The sequence below is a fragment of the Suncus etruscus genome, chromosome X, assembly GCF_024139225.1.
Source record: "Suncus etruscus isolate mSunEtr1 chromosome X, mSunEtr1.pri.cur, whole genome shotgun sequence".
In the NCBI taxonomy this organism is placed as follows: domain Eukaryota; kingdom Metazoa; phylum Chordata; class Mammalia; order Eulipotyphla; family Soricidae; genus Suncus; species Suncus etruscus.
This window is the reverse complement of record NC_064868.1, coordinates 89,152,563-89,174,761: the sequence shown is the minus strand read 5'-3', so window position 1 is coordinate 89,174,761 and position 22,199 is coordinate 89,152,563. Positions and strand designations below refer to the sequence as shown.

The window sequence follows — 22,199 nt, the reverse complement described above, 5'->3', positions numbered from 1 at the left end:
ACAATAAAATACAATTGAAAAGGAGAGAGAGATCATGTGCTTTCTAGAGTACTTAGTTCTGACAAAGACCATAGGAGTTCAGATTTTGTCACAGACTGATAGGTGTCCCAGTCTAATCATTTCTCAGTATGAAGATTAATTTTCAAAATTATGAAATATGTAGGCATATGATATTAGCTGTTAACTTTATGACCTTCATATTTTCTTGCCCTAAGTGATAGAGGCCTTTTTCATCCTTGACAACAAATGTTACTGTTCCTGTGTACATTCCTTAAAAAATAAGAAGTGAATAGATGAACTGATCAAGATACCACAGTATAAATACACAATGGAATACTGTGCCGCTCTAAAAATTAATAAAATCATGCAATCTGCAACATGGATGGAACCAGAAAATATTAGGCAGAGGGAGATTCATCAGAAAGAAAGGTGTAAACAGTGAATGATCCCTTGCATGTAGGGCTTAAAGATACATAGAAAAATAGTCAAAAAAGGGCTAAAAGCAACAATATGGAAGAATAGATCCACATAATGGAGTTGGTGGGGACATTATCGAAAGTGAGGGGCTTTAGAGCTTTTGTGAAAGGAGGTTATATACAAATGATAAGTGAGATGTTATATTCATGATAAACCATTATCAACAGCATGTAAATCAAAGATACACAAACAATAACATTTTTTAAAAAAACAGAAGTAGGTTCATGACTAGATAGATCAATTAAGCAAAATATCAATCAGGAAACGTTGACATTCAAGAAAGTAAAAGGAGAGATGGTGTCTGACAGATTACCCTCATAAACAGAGATATTTACTGACTAAAAGTTAAGTATACATTCTGTTCCAATGCAGATGGGGCAGTTTACAAGATAGAAAATGTAAGGGGATAGAAAAAAGTTGTCTATAAAATCAAGAAGATAAAAATAATGTCAACTCTCTTCTATACCATGATTCTTCCAAAGTGGAAATTAACCATAAAGAACTGGAAAAAACCCACAAATACTTGGAACCTAAAGAAGTTACTACACAACAACTACTTTGTCAAAGGTTAAATCAAAGAAATCAGAAGATTCCTGGAAACACATGAGAGTGAAGACACAAATTATCATAATTTAACGAACACAAAAGTTGTTTTAAGAGGCAAATTCATAGCATTGCAAACATTCATCAGGAAATAAGAAATATCCTAATAAATAACCTACTTTGATTTAAAACCTTATGTTAGTAGAAAAAGTTCAACAAAAGAAAACCCAAAGTAAGTAAGATGGAAATAAGAAAACTCAGAGTGGAAGTCAATGAAATGGAAAGAAAAAAAAATGCTCAGTACCATATGTGGCTCTGGACATTGAACCTGCTGGGTTGCCTAAATGTAAGGCAATTGCCTTAACTTCTTTACTATCTCTCCTGACCCAACTGAACTTTTAGGGTTCCTATAACTTTTCAAAAAGAGGAAACACAGCATCTGAACAGACAAATTATCTAACCTAGAATATGAAGCAGCAATCAGTCTGTCCACAAACAAAAGTCTGGCCCCAGATGGTTTAGTGAGCTCTTTAATATCTTCAGAGATATTCTATTTTTTATCCTTCTCCAGTTCTGTCAGGAATCCTCTCCAAGGGTTTTTTCCCAAGAAAAATTCTGATATGAAAAACGTCAGAGACATTGCTAAAGAGAAATTTATAGACCAGTACTCCTGATGAATATAGAGCCACATCAAAACATTAGCAAACTACACCTTAAACTATACATTAAAAGAGTCACACCGTGATTACATAGGATTCAAGAATGCTTAAATAAATACAAGAAAACAGAGGGATGTGTCATATTAAGATCAGGAATATAATACACATATATTTATATTGATAAGGTTAATAGATGCAGAGGAAAAATTGTCGAGATCCAACATCTTCCAGAAAACCACAGCTTATATTCTTCTTCTTTTTTTATTTTTATTTTGATCATAGTGGCTTACATATCTTTCACATTAGTATTTTAGGTACATATTAACATTGAATCAGGGGAATACCCACCACCAAATTTGTCCTCCCCTCTTCCCCATTCCCTTTCTGCAACCCATATACCCCATCATCAGCCCCCAGGCTGCTAGAGTAGGTGGTCCCCTCTTTGTCTAGCTTACTATCAGTGATCATACATCTATTTGGTCCTGGTGCCCTCCCTTGTTTCTTCCTCTACTTGAGAGGCTAAGCTAGATAAATCGAGTTATGTGGTTTTGTTTGAGGGAAAGAAAAGCAATAGAATGGGGTAATGAATAAGAAAAAAATTTAAAAAATTAAAATATGAGGAAAATGGGTGGAGTCCTTCTAGTAGCTATCAACCTCAGTTTGAGAGAGGACATGAAAAAGGTAATTAAAATACCATAACAATGCAAAAATAAATGTCAAATTAAATACCAGTGAGCCCTAGAGCAATAAAGAGAAGCACTACACAATTATTATTCTTCTTTTAAAAACTTTGTTTATTTATATATCTTTATTTAATTTTAAGCACCATGATTACAAGCATGTTTGTAGTTGGGCCTCAGTCACAAACAGAATAATCTCTTTCAGCAGTGCAACATTCCCACCACCAATGCCCGCACCCCTGCCTATATTCCTGGAAGGCATATTACCTCTCTCATTCTTTAACATTGTCATACTGGTTGTTAGTGTAGTTATCTACCTAACAGCATTCAGCACTTTTTGTGATGAGCTTCAAATTGTGAGCCAATCCTTCTGGCCCTTCCAGCCCTTAACTCTATTGTCTCTGGGCCTTATTACAATAATGTCTTTAATTTTTCTTAAAACCCATAGATGAGTGAGACTATTCTGTGTCTGTCTCTCCTTCTGACTAATTTCACTAGCAAAATAGATTCCATGTACATCCATGTTTAGGAACATTTTATGACTTCATCTTTCCTGTCGGCTGCATAATATTCCATTGTGTATATGTACCACAGTTTCTTTAGCCATTCAGTTGTTGAAGGTCATCTTGGTTGTTTCCAGAGACTGAATATTGTAAACAGTGCTGCAATGAATATAGATGTGAGAAAGAGATTTTTGTATTGTATTTTTGTGTTCCTAGGGTATATCCCTAGGAGTAGAATAGCTGAATCTTATGAGAGTTCATTTTCCAGTTTTTTGAGGAATCTCCATATTGTTTTCCATAAAGGCTGGACTAGAAGGCATTTCTACTAGCAGTGAATAAGAGTTCCTTTCTCTCCAAATACCCACCAGCACTGATTGTTCTTGTTCTTTGTGATGTGTGCCAGTCTCTGTGGTGTGAGATGGTACCTCATTGTAGTTTTTATTTGCATCTCCCTGATGATTAGTGATGTGTAGCATTTTTTCATGTGTCTTTTGCCATTTGTATTTCTTCTTTGAGGAAATGTCTGTTCATTTCTTTTTCCCATTTTTGATGGGGTTATATGTTTTATTCTTATTAAGTTCTCTCAGCACCTTGTATATTTTTGATATTAGCCCCCTGTCTATGGGTACTGGGTGAATGGTTTCTCCCATTCTGTGGGTGGCTTTTGTATCTTAGGCACTATTTCCTTTGAGGTGCAGAAGCCTCTCAATTTAATATAGTCTAATATAGTTTAATAAAGTTGGCCCCAAGATATTTGAGTTTGTGGGGCACTAATATGAAAGGGATTGTTTTTTAATGTCCATTATTTTTTATCATTATTAGTGTATAAAGACCATCGATTGACTTTTGTCAATCAATTTTTGTAGCCTCTCACTTTGCTATATGAATCTATTGTTTATCTATCTGTTTATTTCTGCTTTGACTTGTTTGGAGAGTGCGGTTTCCTCCTTGAAGTTGCCTTTAGTCTCAATGTCATATAGTGTTTCACCTATATGTTATTCTATATACCTTATGGTTTCAGGCCTGATATCAAGATCTTTAATCCATTTGAATTTGATCTTTGTGCATGGTATTAGATGGGGGTCTGTGTTCGCTCTTTTGAAGTGATTAGCCTGCTGTGCCAACACCACTGGTTGAAGAGGCTTTTCTTCCTCCATTTTGGATTTCTTGCCTTTTTATCAAAGATTAGTTGCTTGTATGTCTGGGGAACATTCTCTGAATACTCAAGTCTATTCCACTGATCTGAGGATATGTCTTTATTCCAATACCATGCTGTTTTGATAACTATTGCTTTGTAGTACAGCTTAAAATTGGGGAAAAAATGTTGCCTCCCATATTCTTTTTCCCAAGTATTGCTTTAGCTATTCATTGTTGTTTATTGTTCCAAATGAATTTCAGGATTGTTTGATCTGCTTCTTTGAAAAATGTCATGGGTATCTTTAGAGGGACTGCATTAAATCTGTATAAAGCTTTGGGGAGTACTGCCATTTTAGTTATATTAATCCTGCCAATCCATGAGCAGAGTATGTGTCTCCAGTTCCTTGTGTCCTCTCTTATTTCTTGAAGCAGGGTTTTGTAGTTTTCTTTGTATAGGTCCTTCACCTTTTTAGTTAAGTTGGTCCCAAGATATTTGAGTTTGTGGGACACTAATGTGAATGGGATTGTTTTTTTAAATGCCCCTTTCTTCTCTATCATTATTAGTGTATAAGAAGACCATTGACTTTTGCATGTTAATTTTGTAGTGTCTCACTTTGCTATATGAATCTATTGTTTCAAGAAGCTTTGAAACTTTTCAAGAGGAAATTCTACCAATCCTTTTAAGGCTCTTTTTTTTAAATTGAAGAAACAGGAACACTTCCCAATAGTTTCTATGAAGCTAACATCACTGTGATACCAAAACCAGACAAAGATGCTGCCAAAAAAGAAAATTACAGACCAATATCCCTGATGAACACAGATGCAAAGGTCTTCAACAAAATTCTGGCAAATAGAATTCAATGCATCATCAAGAAGGTCATCCACCATGACCAAGTAGGTTTCATCCCAGGAATGTAAGGATAGATTAACATCCATAAATCAATCAACGTAATATACCATATCAACAAAAAGAAAAACAAAATTCATATGATCAGATCAATAGATGCAGAGAAAGCATTTTATAAGGTCCAACACCCATTCTTGATAAAATCCCTCAGCAAGATGGGAATGAAAGGAACTTTTCTCAGTCTAGTCAAGGCCATCCACCACAAGCCAATGGCAAATATTATTATTAATGGAGATAAACAAAAAGTCTTTCCCCTAAAATCTGGTACAAGTCAAGGCTGCCCTCTCTCACCACTTCTATTTAACATAGTCCTGGAATACTTGCCATAGCAATTTGGCAAGAAAAAGATATGAAGGGCATCCAGATTGGTAAGGAAGAATTCAAGCTCTCACTGTTTGCAGATGATGTGATACTATATTTAGAAAACTCTAAAGACTCAGCTTACATTATTATTAATGCTAAAATAACCCTGAAATTCTTTCCTCTAAGATCAAGCATAAAATAAGGATGATCATGGGGCCAGAGTGGTGGTGCAAGGGGTAAGGCATTTACCTTGCCCACAATAGCCTAGGACATATAGCAGTTCGATTCCCTGGAGTCTCATATGGTCCCCCAAGCCAGGAGCAATTTCGGAGTGTATAGTCAGGATTAACCCCTGAGCATCACCAGGTGTGGCCCAAAAACCAAAAGAAAGAAAGAAAGAAAGAAAGAAAGAAAGAAAGAAAGAAAGAAAGAAAGAAAGAAAGAAAGAAAGAAAGAAAGAAAGAAAGAAAGAAAGAAAGAAAGAAAGAAAGAAAGAAAGAAAGAAAGAAAGAAAGAAAGAAAGAAAGAAAGAAAGAAAGAAAGAAAGAAAGAAAGAAAGAAAGAAAGATCACTTTCACCACTATTATACAATATATTATTTGAAATCCACTTAGTACATACAATTAGGCAAGAAAAATTATTAATTGATCTAGGCTGGATAACAATTCAAATGTTCATGATTTTTAATGAGATGATTTTATGTAATATCCTAAAACTTAAAGAATGCTAATGAAAAATTCTTAGAATTTAGAAATTAGAAATTGTTGTTGTGGTGCTTAGCATTATTGTTGGAGTCCTCACTGGATATTTGACACTTCTTTTTGTACTGGTGGAGTGTTTCACCTTTTTCTCCTTCGTCTCTCAAACTGAGGATGAGAGCCTCTAGAAGAATTCCACTTATTTTCTGCATATTAGACTTTTACCCCAGTTTACTACTTTTCTCTTCTTCAAACAAAACCACGTAACTTGAACTAGTTAGTCCTGCCCCTCCCCCAGTTAGAGGGGGAAATAAGGGAGGCACCAGGACCAAACAGGTGCAAGACTACTAAGTAGTAGGCTAGATACAGAGGGGGACAACATATTCTGGCAGCCCTAGGGGTGAGGGAAGAGCATATGGGAGGTAGGACAAAAACGGAGGTGTAGGGAGGACAAATTGGTGATGGAAATCCCCCCTGATTTTATGTAAATATGTACCTAAAATATTATTGTCAACAATATGTAAGCCACTATGATCAAAATAAAAATTAAATTAAAAAATAATAATATACATATAAGGTGTTCAGACTACAAAAAGAATTCATTCATATATGCATTCTATATGCAAACTGCAAAAATTAGAAATAGAGAAATTTATCATTTAGTTGTGAATCAAGTACCCAAGAAGTAAAATAATAAAGGTAAAAAATAGGGGCCAGGGAGACAGTACTGTGGGTAAGGTGCTTGCTCAATATATTGCCAATCCTGCTTCAATCCCTGGCATTACCTATGGTCCCCTGAGCACTATCAGGAATGACCCCTGAGCACAGAGCAAGAAGTAATTTCTGAGCATTGCTGGATATATACATCTCCCCATTTATAAAAAGTAAAATTTATCAGCAAAGAAAACTACAAATAACTATTAAAATATACAAAAGATTCAAGCAAATGCTAACATACTCCTTGTTCATGGATTATCAGGATTAACTTTGTTAAAATGACTGCTACCCATGCACAAATTCAATTCAGTTTCCACAAATATTTCCATGATGTTTTTTTGTTGTTTTTTTTTAATTTTTATTTTGATCATAGTGGTTTACATAGTGTTGACAATAATATTTTAGGTACATATTTACATAAAATCAGGGGGGATTCCCATCACCAAATTGTCCTCCCTACACCTCCGTTTCTGTCCTACCTCCCATTTCCTCTTCCCTCACCCCAGGTCGGCTAGAATATGTGGTCCCCTCTGTATCTAACCCACAACTTAGTAGTCGTGCACCTGTTTGGTCTTGATGCCTCCCTTAGTTCCCCCTCTAACTGGAGGCAGGACTAGCTAGTTCAAGTTGCGTGGTTTTGTTTGAAAAAGAGAAAAGTAATAAACTGGGGTAAGGGTCTAATACCCCGAAACTGGGTGGAATCCTTCTAGAGGCTCTCATCATCGATTTGAGAGATGGAGAAAAAGAAGGTGAAACACTCCACCAGTACCAAAAGAAGTGTCAAATATCCAGTGAGGGCTTGAGCTATATCGATAAGCACCACAAAAAAAAACAGGCAAACAAACAAACAACAAAAAGCAAAACAAACAAAAACAAACAAACAAAAAAAACACGCCATGGTCTTGAAATGAGAAACATGGCATAGCACATAACGAAAGGAAAGAAAGGATGTTTTTTAAGGGCATGGATCAAATACTATTAAAATTTATTTGGAGTAGTAAATAAATTCTGAATAGCCAAAGAAATACTTGAAGAGGTAAAAAGGCAACATTTTTCTTTCCCTAACTTTAAATTATACTGTAGATCTGTAATCAAGGTGGTGATGTATTGAGATAAAAATTCTCAGACAAATGAAATATAATTTTTCAAAGCTCAGAGACAGACTTACAGAGACAGCTAATCTTGCAACAACAAAAGGTCTAAGTGGAAGAATAGAAGAAAGCAACACCTTTTTAGCAAATAGGACTGTGAAAAGCAGTTAGCCACATGCAAAACCAATCTTGATTCCTATCTCCCACCATACACAAATGTTAATTCAAAATGAATGACTTCAATTAGACTAAAATATAATAAATAAAATACACCATGGAAAACACATATAGAACTCTATACAATATTGATTTCAGAGGCCTCATCAAATACTAGATGCCATTAAAAAAGCAAAAATAAACCATTGGGATTAAGAAAATTTTGCATGGTAAGAAAAAGACAACTAGAATAAATACGACACCCTGCCAAGTGCCGAGCTGCTGCCAAAAACCAGCCAGTGTTCTTTCTAGCCCTCCCCTTGATGAAGAAATTAGCTGTTTCCTCTTAATTTTCCTCTCTGAATTATTCCAGAAGTTGAGCAGCTCTTCATAGGTGGATGGTGTTCTGATTTCTTACATTATCCTCCTCTTATATTCCACTGTACTTATCTTTTTTTAATCTTGATAACGAAGATTTTCTATCTATTGAGTGCTCTCTCCCTCCCTCTCTCCCTCCCCCCCCTCACTCTCTCTCTCCCTCTCCCTCTTTCCTTCTTCGCCATCTATTTTCCTTCTAGTCACATCAGTTAATGTCAGTCAATAGTTTTTGGCTTTTGCCATACAGAGAGAACCAGCAAGTGAAAAAACACTCTTCTCATTCTATTATCCTTGACTTCTTATGTAAAATTACATAATCCACCCAATAATTATTTTTTGTGTAATGGTGTGAAATTGGCATTATATTTTATTCCTACTGACTAATAAATGTTATATATGTACAACATATATAAACAAGGATGGGCGAATCATTATATATTTTATTCTGATGTACAGAGACACACATAATGATTCTCCCATTTTCCACCAATTAAAATATTTCATTTATTAGGTCTCAATCTCCAGATGGACAATAAGAAAGAGATTTGAGAACTTCTGGCTGCCTCTGCCTGCTCATCACTAACAAATATCCTATCTAGAATTTAAACTATTCTAAAGCATAAGACATTTTATGTGGATACAGATGTGCCCCTTTTCTTTTTAATGTTGTTTCTCTATTTTAGGTTTTTATTTATTTATTTATTATTTTTTAATGTTGTTTTTCTGAACAATTGTTGTTGGTTTGGGCAACAGCATTTTTTAAAGCAGATCCTATTTGATTTCTATTTTAGCTCCTAGCCAAAGTGAGTCATTTCTATAGTTCTCCATCCCCCACTAACTAAAAGTCAACTAAATATCTCTGACCCCAGTCTCCTGACTTTGAATAGGCTCTGTGGTAGATAGAGAACCGATTTATGGTTCGTAGTCTTTGTGCGGTTACCATGGGAGCATGCATTATTTGCCTAGAAATAAAAACAGCCCTACTGTGCTTAAATTTGAGGCTGATAAAAAAAATCTTCTCAGAATGATTTTTGTGTGTCTGCAGAATGAATTCAGAAAATTAGCGAAAATAATAGTTGTTATATGTCCGTTCTAAATGGAAGCTGAAAGTGTAGCCCAGGTGTCTGGGGGATGGGAAAGAAACCCTGTGAAAGTCAATCTTGGAAGAATGTTAAAAAAATAAAATTGTCAAGGGTCTAGAAAGGCCCAAGGGAACAGCTGGATGCTCCCAGGAACCTCACATGAGCTGAGATTTACATAAAAGTCTGCAGAGAAGGATTAGCAGACACAATCAGGAAGGATTTGATCCGTCTATTTCTCTGAAAATAGTTTATCAAGGGGGGGTCTCCTAATCCCTCCCTCATGCTAACCTTTAACTTTGTAGAAGAACAGAATCATTTTTGACATTTTCTTAATTGTGTCTCTGTGGCTTGGTGCTTTCTTTTCCCTGTCAGCAGCGGGGCTGCAGTCTTGGTAGGGTGATGCTATCCGGAAATCTGACACACACACACACACACACACACACACACACACACACACACACACACACACACACACACACACACACACACACACACACGCGGCTGGTTTCTTTCTGTTCCTGCAATTCACACACTTTCTTTCCCCTACAACTGTGAAAAACACTCCCTCTCCTTAGCTGCCCTGAAGTACTAGACAGCGCTCCCCGCACGACATCTCCGGTCTTCGAGTGCCCTTTGCGAGTGTTTTTCGACTCTGTCTTAAGTGGCTTCACCTCTCTATGCAGGGTGGATTCCTGCTGAGCTCCGAGAGACACCTCCCAGCTTTGCCTCCCTCCTCCCTTGCTCAGCTCATGCTTCAGGACAGAGCCTGAAGGTTTGTCTGTTCTAATAGAAGGTGAGGACTTCCTGGAAAGAGAGCTCATCTACTTCATCACCCTAACAAAGGAACCAGGGAAGAAGGGGTGCATTTTTTTTTTGCTTTTATAAATATGTACCAACCTAACCTGATAAAATGTTCAATTCTCTGACTCTGAGTTTTCCATAGTTTTCTGAAAATTCCCATGTCAATCATGTAGCAAAAATGAAGGGAACTTAATGGGAATGAATTGAACAGGGATTTGCATTCTTGTCTAAATAGAATATAGGATAAACCCAGAAGGGTAGGTTAGAACAGAACGATTTTTTGTTTGTTTTTAGGCCACACTCGTGGTGCTCATATAGCACTTTTGGAAAGGTGAGTGATGGTAATGAGATAACCCAATATGCTCAAAGTCCGGAAGATCTTCTTTCTCACAAATACAAAGTGAGCATAATTGAAGTAGGCATATTGGTTAGAGGGTCTGCAAAGTCAGGGATTCAGTTTTTCCACATTTGAGGCTCTAGTCTTAAGAAAGAATAAAATATTATACTTGTTCCATAAAATTAGATGTAGGATTTTAATAACTAATAGAGAAAATGCATATGCTCTGAAAGGAAACAAATGTCTTTAGAGGTGACAACTTCTAGGCAATAGATATTAACAGGAGAGAATTTCTGGATTCTAGTGCTCAGAGCAGTTTGCACATGGTGTCTGCTGATTACCAAGGAAAGGTACAGAAATGAATGAAATCTATGCAAATTTCAAAAATTGTGAGGACTATTTCTGGAACCTTCTGTATCCAATTCTAGCTACTGGAAAACATAAAAGCACTTTTTATTGTATATGGCTGTGTTGAGAAATTTTATTGCTATCTTTCCTCTCACTGTACTTCCACTGGCCGGAGCAGGAAAGAGATAGACTAGGTTTGTGCTGGTGTGAAGAAAGCAAAGTGCCTAAGTGTATTTGGAGGGATCTGGGTCTTGGTGTCACTTGCCCTCACTGAGACAGATCATAATTCACAAACACAATTCATAGTGAATCACTGTAACAGAAGCACTGCCAAAATCTGATCAGATTAGACTTGGTGAATTTCTCTTCTTTCCACTTGTTGATAATTTCTATTCTTTGGTTTTGGTACCTCTCCCAGGACAGCTCAGGGCTTACTGAGTTCTGAGTTCAGGGATCACTCCTGGCTGGGCACAAGGGGGACCTTATGATCAAAGACAGGCTGGTCACGTGGAAGGCAAGTTGTTAACCTCTGTGCTATTTCTCTGGCTTCCCATGGTTGACTTCCTAAAGGAATCTGCTTAGTAGTAGGCCCCAAGCTCATCAGGAGTAATTACCGAATAAAGAATCAGCAGTAGCCACTGCTTGGTGTGGCCCTCAAACAAAACAAATCAAAATAAAAAACCCCAAAGTGTAGGCTCTTATTTTTAAGAGCCTAGAAATAATCTATGGAGCATGTAAGGAGGATAGAAAGAATCTAGCTAAAGTATAGAGCAAGCAAGGGATCTGTCCAGAGTTTTACAAATTATTGTCAGATTTGGGATGAGATTGGATCTCTGAACTGTTCAATATTTAAGAGATTAGTTAATTCATGGACAGTAACAAATTTAAAAGCTCCAGTGTTATTTGGCTCTTCCAAGTTCATCTTATTTCTGTTGAGAGGCCTTGCATGCCTTCAGCTCCCATTTCTTCTGAGTTTCAGTTTCTGACCTTTATGACCTTGTACTGCAGGGCATCTCAGCCAGGCATCAGAACTTTTAGTCCTCAGGGCTGGTGAGGTGGTGCTAGAGGTAAGGTGTGCCTTGCAAACACTAGCCAAGGAAGGATCGCAGTTCGATCCCCCTGCGTCACATATGGTTCCCCCAAGCCAGGGGCGATTTCTGAGCGCTTAGCCAGGAGTAACCCCTGAGCATCAAACGGGTATGGTCCAAAACAAAAAACAAACAAAAAAGTCCTTAAAGTTTTGTGCATATGTCTCTTCCCCTCCCTCTCCAAGTGTAGCCACTAGAATCTTCCCTCACATTTTATCTGCCTCCACCACTGTTGAAAAACACAGATCTTCATCTTGTATTAACTCATTTAAATTTGGATTTTATCTGTCCTCCTGGACTCTAAACTCCTTCTGGGTAAGACCTGTGTCAGATTTATTTATTTATTTTTTTGGTTTTGGGGTCACACCTGGCAGTGCTCAGGGGTTACTTCTGGCTTTACGTTCAGAAATCACTCTGGCAGGCTTGGGGGACCATATGGGATGCTTGGATTCAAATCACTGTCCTTCTGCAAGCAAGGCAAATGCCCTACCTCCATGTTATCTCTCCAGCCCCCAGATTTACTTTTAATTCCCTCAGCATCTATCACAGTTCCCAGAAAACTGTAGCTCTTCAATACATATTCATTGAATGAATAAATGAATAATACCCAAAGATCATGGTCAAAAACATCTTTGTGGCTATTTGTCAGGTTTAATCACAAAAGCCCCATATCTAGATGATGTATTGGCTTCTATAATAGAGTGATAATTTCCTAAAGACAGTGAATTCTAGTCTTTATTTGTGAAAGGCAACAACCAATGTTGTTTAAGAGCAAAAATCAAGCAGGAATTTTATGCCTGGTAATTGCTTGCTGTCTCTCTGTCTGTCTCTCCATACTCCCCCAACCCACCCCTTGTTGGGACCAGATGTCAACCTCAGTTATATTCAGTTCAATTTACTAGTGCATGGCTTTTTGCCAAAAGCAATTCACATTTGCACATCACATATGTCTTAATAACAGAAATATGTGTGTGCCTTATAAATGTATGTGATATATTGCATATGTTAGAACAAATCTGGACATCTCAGGCCTTATCACTAGGAAAACTTGGAGATCATTTCAGCAAACCTACCATACCAGGGGAAGTCTCTGTGACACATGGCAATGCTGCGGTATGAACATACTAATCAAGCTTTGATACCAGCAGGATTCCAACAGACTGAGAAATATGCTAGCGTCTTGTGTCCTGATCACTGATTTTAAAAATATTCTATTGGATTCTTAGCCTCAGAGGTAATATTTTATGTTTTGAGGTACAGTCATTAGTGTGTATCCAGGTAGGTTATATGCTTCCATTCACAAGGCATATATTTAATGTCTCCTTTATATGGAGTGTAATTAATGTGTATCACAGTCTTCCTATGGTGATGAAAGAAGTTTATAACCATAAAGGTCTTCAAAATAAATTGAACAAGTGGTTGAGAAATAGGGAGGGGGAGTTAAGCTTTCTAGAGGAAAATACACAAACTAAATGGAGACTACACATTACTTACCAGCACTCACACTGAAAGCTCGCTTAGCCTTATAGCTCTTGGGAAGCAGCCACATTGCAAAAATGCTATGGCTTTTGGCTGCATGTCCAAGCAACTTAGGGACTAGCACTACTCTAGATGGGTGGTTACAAATTTCTTTAGCCTCTGTCAATGACCTCACATCTAGACCAATTTTCAGATAGTGAACGAGGGTTCTCTTCTTGCCTTGAGTATGCATTTGAGTAGGAGTTCAGCCTCAGAAAGTCCTGCATATATTACAAGGTCTCAGGAAATTTCTACTCAATGTTGTAAAGGTCAAAGAAAGAGAAGGTTGATGGTGTAACCTTCACAGTCATGGATAAACTTAATTCTATGTGTTTTTTTTTACCTAACAAGAGAACATATAGGTCAGTAAACTTTTTAAAGTAAGGGGCTAAGAGGGACCCCAAATTGTACTTCGAAAAGACATCTACTAGGCACTGCAGTAGTATTCACAATTTCAAACTCTGGAAAGAATCCAAGTGCCCAAGAATAAATGACTGGTTAAAGAAACTGGGTTATACACATTATGATATACTACTCAACTGGAAGAAAGGATTAAATCATGCAGCTTTCTGGTGTATGTCTGGAACTGGAAAGTACCATGCTTTATAAAGTCAGTCAGAAGGAGAGGGACAGACACAGAATGATATCTTATCTATGGGACAGAAAGAAACATAGTAAATGGTCAAAGCCAACAGAATCTGAAAGTGGTCTATAGAACTGAGTTTACCTCAGTGGGGAGATAGGTGAGGGTCAAGGTGAGTGGATATACTGTGACAATGATGGAGAGAAAGAAGCACTTTAGTGGTGGGTGTGGTGCTGGAACATTGAATGCATAAACTACCATTAACAGTATTGTAAATAACAGTGCCTAAATAAATATTATTTTTAAAAGGAAATCAAGGTGAAGATAGTAAATATTTATGATTTGGAGTTATGTACCATCCCTGTCCTAACTATTCAATTCAAACATTATAGCAGAACATCAGCCATGGCCAATATAAAAATAAAGGAGTAGAGCTGTGTGCCAATAAAACTTTATGTATAGACACTAAAATGTAAATGTCATATAGATTTCATCAAAATATTCTCTTGTATTTCCCCTCCATATGAATATTTCTGCATCAAATCTTAAATTTAACGAATCCTTCTTTCCAATCTGTGTTAATACATTTGCTGTAAATGTTTCCAGATCTTTACTTTTCTAGCAAAATTCAACACACTTTCCGTTGTATACTCAATTGAAGAGTGAAATGAAAATTCTTGCACATACAAAATAAAGGAGTAAGTAACTGGTCAGAGCAAACATAGAATGAACTAAACAGTATAGAAACATTTGAAAGGAGTCAAAAACAACAAGATTAAATGGCCCAGTAGTGGCTGCACTTATTACTAATATATGTAATATATGGAAGAATAAATCTAATATATGTAATAAGTCTAATATATGTAAGAATAAAATCTTCCAGATTTTATCACTAATCCTTTGACTCTAGTTCTCCCATTCCTTTTTACCAATATTCTTTAAAGTGCTGAGCATGAGTGTGTCTGCATTGTGAATGAACAAGAGCTCATACAATTATTATTATCTGTTGGTGGATACTCATGAGGTACAGAGAAAACCGTTCAATCCTACTTTTATTATGTGCTGCCTTGTGCATGCGCAGGTGGAATTTTGGACTAACTTCCTATAGGGAGGGTTCAAACTAGGAAATGACTATCCCATTGTGGGTAGAGTTTTACATTCCTCCAGTCCTGGTCTCACGCCTTTGACCCGGGGCACACAACTGCAGATGGGTAGACTGGGGAAGGAGTACACTTGGACTGTGGGAAACACAATCACTAATGGCTCACCCAGGGACTGGAGTCATGGCCTTGGCCTCATTAGCACCATCTTCTAATCCAGTGAACTCACCTGCCACAGGCATGAGTAGAGAAAGCCTTGCAGGCATCCAGTCAGAACAGAAATCTGACTACAGATAATATTTCAGTCCAACCAAACAACCAGATAACAACCATGCTCAGTTCCTAAAAATACCCCCAGAGGACAACTATAGCACTATTCAGCTCTGGACAAGAGAGGCTCTTCCAGAGGCTACAGAAGCCTGATAAGAAATAGGCTGTGGCCTAAGAAAAATCAGTTAATAAAGCATACCAAACTTTTTGGGAAGATGGATTCAAGCTCAGATTTCACATTGTGTTAAATCTCAACCTAGTGACTGAAAAAAGTTAATTACTTTACAAAACACAAGCAGCTTTCTGTCTCATCATTGGCATTCTCTCAGCCATTCTCCCCAAAATTCTGAAAAATCAACGCCTTTTCCATTTCTGCAGCAGGTGGAAATCAGCCATCAATGGCCACATCGCTTCTAGAAATGCCATTTTACCAGACTCACAATAACCCAACAAGCAGAGCAAGTTTTTGGAAAGTTCTATGACTGGAAGCACCAGAATGCACCATAGCTAGCATTGCAATCCACTGTCATCAACTAGAATGATAAGACAGGCATCATTATTTATTTGAAAGTCCTGTCTGCCGAAGATGTTCTCCATTGAAAAGAGTGCTTTGTGGCTTGTTTATAACTTCAGAGTGGGCCATAAAATCCCTTGGCAATAGCTCTCCATTAGCTCGAAAAACCGTTAGTAAAATACATTTTTATGAGCTTTTCATTAACAAAGCAGTGAGGTCTTACTGCCAAGGTGCCAAATCTCCCCACGTGGCTAAAAATCACTTGGCACATTTTCTGCCCTTTTCATCTCTGTCATAGGTCCAAAGTTCTCAATTAAAAGTGTAATCTTTGTAGCATTTGCAGAAACCAAGGCTTGAAGAATTCTATATTAAATATGCAGTTTCAATTGAATATTACAGTATTGGGCAGCTCTTTCGTGGAGAACGTGCATTCATTTCTGTAAACTGAGCACACCTTATGGCAATTCCAAATTGGGCCACAGGAAAAACTAAAGGCCTCAATCTTTATTGGGGCCTTTTTGATACTGTTGGGGACTTGCTTTGCTTGAAGTTTTTTTTTTTTTTTTTTTTGTGGTTTTTGGGTCACACCCGGCAGTGCTCAGAGGTTTTTCCTGGCTCCGTGCTCAGAAATTGCTCCTGGCATGCACGGGGGACCATATGGGACGCCGGGATTCGAACCGATGACCTTCTGCATGAAAGGTAAATGCCTTACCTCCATGCTATCTCTCCGGCCCCTTTGCTTGAAGTTTTTAATGGTTACAAACAGAGATTCATTTAAGATCTAAGGCAGGGGTCTCAAACTCAATTTACCTGGGGGCTGCAGGAGGCAAAGTAGGGGTGATCCTTGAGTACAAAGTCAGTAGTAAGCCTTGAACATTGGGGGGTATGACCCAAACAACTAAAACAAAACAAAACAAAAAAGATTCCTCTAGGGCAGGGCCACAAAATGTTGTACAGAGGGCCGTTTGCGGCCCGCGGGCAGCGAGTTTGAGACCCCTGATCTAAGTTAACTTGTGTGACTTTATCTTTTCCCCATATATGCAATAAGTCCATTCAAATTTCCATCATCAACTAATAAAGCTAATGACTTACTTCACAGCATTATTCTTAGGTTTGGCCTTTTCAACAGCCTGTAAAACAGAAAAAGAAAAATGCAGTTAGACACCATTAGCAAGGCATTATCTTGGCAACTAGATACAGAAAGGTTAGGGACCTAACCAAAGCTGGTGACAAGGGACAAGCAGCCTTGGAACACAAAAAGCAATTTTTATTTTCCAGAGAAAGGAATTACATATCTAAGTGCAGTGCTCAGACATGGAAAACCTGGTCAGGGCTGCCTAGATAGTTCGTCACCAATCCTGGCTCCTAGTTCACAAGAGAATCTTCTTCTTCCCTCCTGACAGTCTCCTCTCTTTCATGGGGCTGGCCTGAGAAAGTGGGGCTGGAGATGTGAACACAGGGCTCAAAGGTCTACCATGGATTTCCATACAACATTCTTGGGAACTGTCTATCCCCATTGTTACTGCTCCTGGCCACACCTGCAGAGTGACAGATAAAGCCAGAGTCCATTTCCCAAAACATTTTCTTAGCACACACCACAGAAGGGCAAAGGACAGCTAAATGCTCAGATCCATTTCCTCCCATAGTACCTTTGTGAAAACACATGCCAACCCACTGAAATGAGGACATCTCTGAGCCTCTTGGCCTGTGTCGCCTTAGACATGGAGCCTGGTTCCAGTTTATTGCTGAACCCATTGATCTGCGTACAGTCCATTTATCATTCATGAAAAGAGCTAGTGATCTTCACAGTATATTAGAACAACTCAGATCATCTGTCAACAGCCCTCTTATTTCTGTTTCCCTCTCCACAGGGATTGCATCTCCTTCGATTCTTCTAGAATTAAAATGTTGCTAAGCAACACAGCTGGGGGCGCTGATGGCAGAGCAGCTACCGTCTATCAAACTGGTTAAGCACCTGGAGGGTTGTAGTGAGGATTTTTTTTTCATACTTCTGTAGCATAATTATGTAATCAGAACCAAATCCCTACTTCCCTAGACTTTTCATGGCATAGAAAGAAATCACATGGAATAGATAGAAACCGGGTCCGCCAGACACATTTAAAGTATTTCTAGTTCTTGATATCTGTGAATGACAGAGATGGGTGAGAGGGGACAGATGAAGAGAAGGTTGATGGGGATCAGAGTCAAATGTCACTACCTGTAAGCGAGATTATTTATAATCTAACAATGGACTATACATCATACGAGACCAGTGCATAATGATCCACAGGCTTCTATGTATAAGAATTCAGTGCTTTACACAGAACTGTCAAACATACATGAAACATTTCCAAGTTTAGAGGTAAATCTAGAAAATCCAACTCCATTTTCCTTATTAAGGTTCATGTTTGGTTGTTAGAGAAATGCCTATTAATATTTGGGCACTTTCCTTGGCTCGCTAGACAAAATCCATTTTCTCACCATCTGTCAGAAGTTGAATTCTGGCAAGTTGTAGAAGGCAGGAATGATAGAGGAAAAGGTAACAAGTAAAAGCATAGAACTAGGACTACCTGTGTTTGGGATGTATTTGGGACATAGTGTTTGCCCCTGGGTGATTCATATAAAAGATGCCAGGTGAGAAGTTGACTCTGATCTCCACCATAGGGTTCTATCTGCACACACTTATACACACATCAATGCCTTTTCTACCCTCATTTCTCCTTTCCATAGCCCTGGATGCTTTGCCAAAGAAGATGATACTGGGGCCTGGAGGGATAGTACAAGTGGGTATGTACTTGGCTTGCCTGGTTAACCTGGAGTCACTCTATGGCTCCTCATATGGTTCCTTGAGCACCGTCAGGAATGGTCCAAGAACAGAGAGCCACAGATAAGTCCAAGTGTTGTCAGAGGTGGCCCCCAAACAAACAGGAAACTAAACTAAAACTAACTAAACACAGAAGACTATGGTAGTGGGCTAAAAACATGGCATGATGGAAGTCACACTTTCCTCAATCCCTGTAAATCTAGTAAATCTGTTTTAGATGACTTAGGTTATCACAAAGCAGTGAGCAATGGTGTTCAAGTGCTTTCCTTTGAGGGCAGACTAGATTTCTGGATATGAGCAGGTGATGGGGAGATGTTGGGGAGGGGAGAAATCAAAGTGACATCACTTTACTAAATTTTGATTCAGTGACATGTCCTTTGAAGATGTCCTCTTTCCTCTGTGCTTTGTGACTGTCAATTAGACCAAGTAATTTTCCTTTGATCAGGAAGAAATAATCATGTTTGAGGCCAGCTTCTTTGAAACATATGTCTTTCTAAACAGTTATTATAGGAAAAGGATTTCATTCCAATTATTCTTCTTCTGGGTTGCTTAACTATTGATTGAAAAGGTCTATGTGTAAAGATTCTCTTTATTTTATCAGAAACTTAACTAAAGATGATTCCAGAGTCCCATTACATATCATCTTTATTCTCCAACTAAAGGATCACAATGATTCATTGCCAGATATGACACACAGTTCGCAATTTGTGTTCTTCACTTCTTCTGCAATTTGACTCATTTTAGACATACTAAGTGAACTTATTAAATTAAAAGACTTTGAAGAAAGGTTGAGTAAGTTATTTATATAAAATGTATGTACTTATAATTTATTAGAATTCAGCTAGAATGTGTACCGGGATAAAAGCTTTCTTTTGAAATTATAGAAAATACAAGGACAATTGCAACTTCTAGATATATTCAGCAGAATTGGATACAGCCACCTTGCAAAATGAGGTGAAACAACAGACTGCAATTCACCAAACATTAAGAGGGTTATATATTTGCATTACAGCTAATTTTGAGTTTTAAAAACATATATTAAAGTAATTTAAACTGATTGGAAAATAGAGACTAGGTAGTTAACAGTTGTTTTGCTTTAATTTGTGAAATATATCGCTTTAAAAAAGACTTAAATCCTTCTTTTTGTGCCATTTTTCCCAAACATGTTATCTATTTTGCCACCGAGAAAACTCTAGAGAAAAAAAAAAGATGATTGAAGAGATAAAAGTGCCAAAGAATCTACTCTAATATTGGTCCATAGAAAGCAATGAGCTACAAGTCGAAAGAATGAAATAAAAAATGTTGAGTTCTGGAGAATGGAGTGATAGCACAGTGGGAAGGGCATTTGAATTGCATGCAGCTGACCCCGGTTTGATCATGGCATCTCATATGGTCCCCGGAGCCTGCCAGGAGTGATTTCTGAGCACAGAGCCAGGACTAACCCCTGAGCACCACTGGCTGTGGCTCATAAACCAAAAAAAAAAAATTCATGAGTCTAGTCCCTGCTTTATCACCATATATTAGCAAGGGGTCTAATAGTTCTGAATCTCAGTTAATTTACCCTTATGACAAAGCCAATTTACTCATCTCTAGTGCAGAGGGAAAAATGAATTAGATAAAATAAAAATAAACATTTGAGAGTATAAGATCAGTTTAATGGTTTTCCAGAAGGGAGGGGAAGTCGTTAAGTTAGGTAAAAGGGGTCACTTGTTTGGGAACAGAGATTATTTGACTAGTGTTTCTACATGAAATAAACATGTAGTGTCCTAACAGTATACATATAAGACATAATAATGCTATGATGCATATGTTACAATCAAAATGATTAAGCGTGGCCAGGAGTAACTAAAGTCCATAATAGTGTTCTAGAATCATAGCATGCAAATGCAGATAATCTTTTCCTGTTTGTTTCTGTTTATTCCAGAAATCACCCCTCTCTTGGTGAAGCCTCCATTAGCAGTACCTCCCCCTACACTGAACTGCATTCGGAAAACAGTTAACTTTTGGAACAATATTTAAAGCTGATTTTGAGAAGCCCAAGTTGAAGATGTGACCTCAACAATTCTCTGTGGGTACACATCCTCTAAGACGAGTCATCTTGAGAAATTATATGCCCAGGGTGAAGGTACTTCCCTCAGTTCAAGGAATGCTTATGAGTTCATTCTTCTCTCAGCACTAGCATTGTAAAAATCCTGGTACCCTGCTAAGCAATATATTTATATCTTCAGGAGGGCTAATATGACTAAGACACCCTCACAGTTGCTCATTCATTACATCTATATTCCCAGAAATAAAGACTGCATCTTCGTGTTATCTAGAGGAGTGTTTCTCAAACTTTTTCTGATCATGACACACTTCCAACCTAGTTTCCTTCCTGTGGCATTCCTGTCCTACAAACCAGTCCCTTAATTCATGCTGCAAGCCCCCCTTTACACAATTTTCACTTGTGATCTCCATGTGCACAATTTTCACCTGTAGCCTTTCTGGAATATCTTGAGAGTCCACAGAGTGCAACATGGAATTAGGATTAGTAAATGCAGATCTAGGGGGCCAAAGAGGTAATACAGAGGTTAAAGTCTTCCCTTGCACATGGTAGACCCTAGCTGGTGTATAGATAACTTATAATCACCTGAACAAAACCAGGGATTGCTCCAGATCACAGAGTGAGTCAGGAATATTCCCTGAATACAGTAAGATATGGTCAAACAAATAAGAAACTTTATCACTTCCCAATAAAGAAAAGGAAATGTTGGCCTAGAGAATTCTTTTGCTGCACTAAACTCTAGTGACTTCTGCATCTACTGAATTTCATGAACCCTAAAATCTAGAGCTCAAATTAAAAATAAGAATAAAGACATGGAGTGGGGGCCGGAGAGTTAGCATGGAGGTAGCATGTTTGCCTTGCATGCAGAAGAACTGTGGTTCGAATCCCGGCATCCCATATGGTCCCCCAAGTCTGCCAGGGGCGATTTTTGAGTGTAGAGCCAGGAGTAATCCCTGAGTGCTTCCAGATGTAACCCAAAAACCGAAAATAAAATAAAGAAATGAAAAGGAGGAAATATGTATTTATTAAGAATCACCTTCTAAAAAAGAATCACTTTCTGGGGAAAAGAATATATTTTTTATGAACCACCTTCTGTGATATTATTTTTTGCTTGTTTTTGGACCATACTCCCTGCTCAGGGATTACTTCTGGCTCTACACTCAGGCATAGTGCAGAAGACTATTTGGGTACAGGGAATCAAACCTAGGATAGTTGCTTGCAAGGCAAGTGCCCTATCTGCTATTCTATTAATTCAGCCCTTCTATAGAATACTAAATTCTCAATTTCTTTAGGGGAAAATGGTGCTTAAGAGACTCAATAATCATATATACTTTGACAAAATCTCTTAAAAATAGGGAAAGTTATTCTGTTCAACAGAGATATATGGTTTGTATATATGAATAGTTTATAAAATACATGAGAATTTTTCTTATGTTATTTT

General features: G+C 37.8%; 1 protein-coding gene across 1 annotated transcript in view; it reads right to left on the bottom strand.

The window, feature by feature from the left end:
* Positions 1-22,199, bottom strand: part of AFF2 (ALF transcription elongation factor 2) — a 593,967-nt gene that overhangs the window by 88,260 nt on the left and 483,508 nt on the right. Inside the window, exon 9 of the mRNA XM_049767468.1 lies at positions 16,983-17,020. Within this exon, the coding sequence (XP_049623425.1) occupies positions 16,983-17,020 (38 nt within the window). The remainder of the gene's footprint in view (positions 1-16,982; positions 17,021-22,199) is intronic.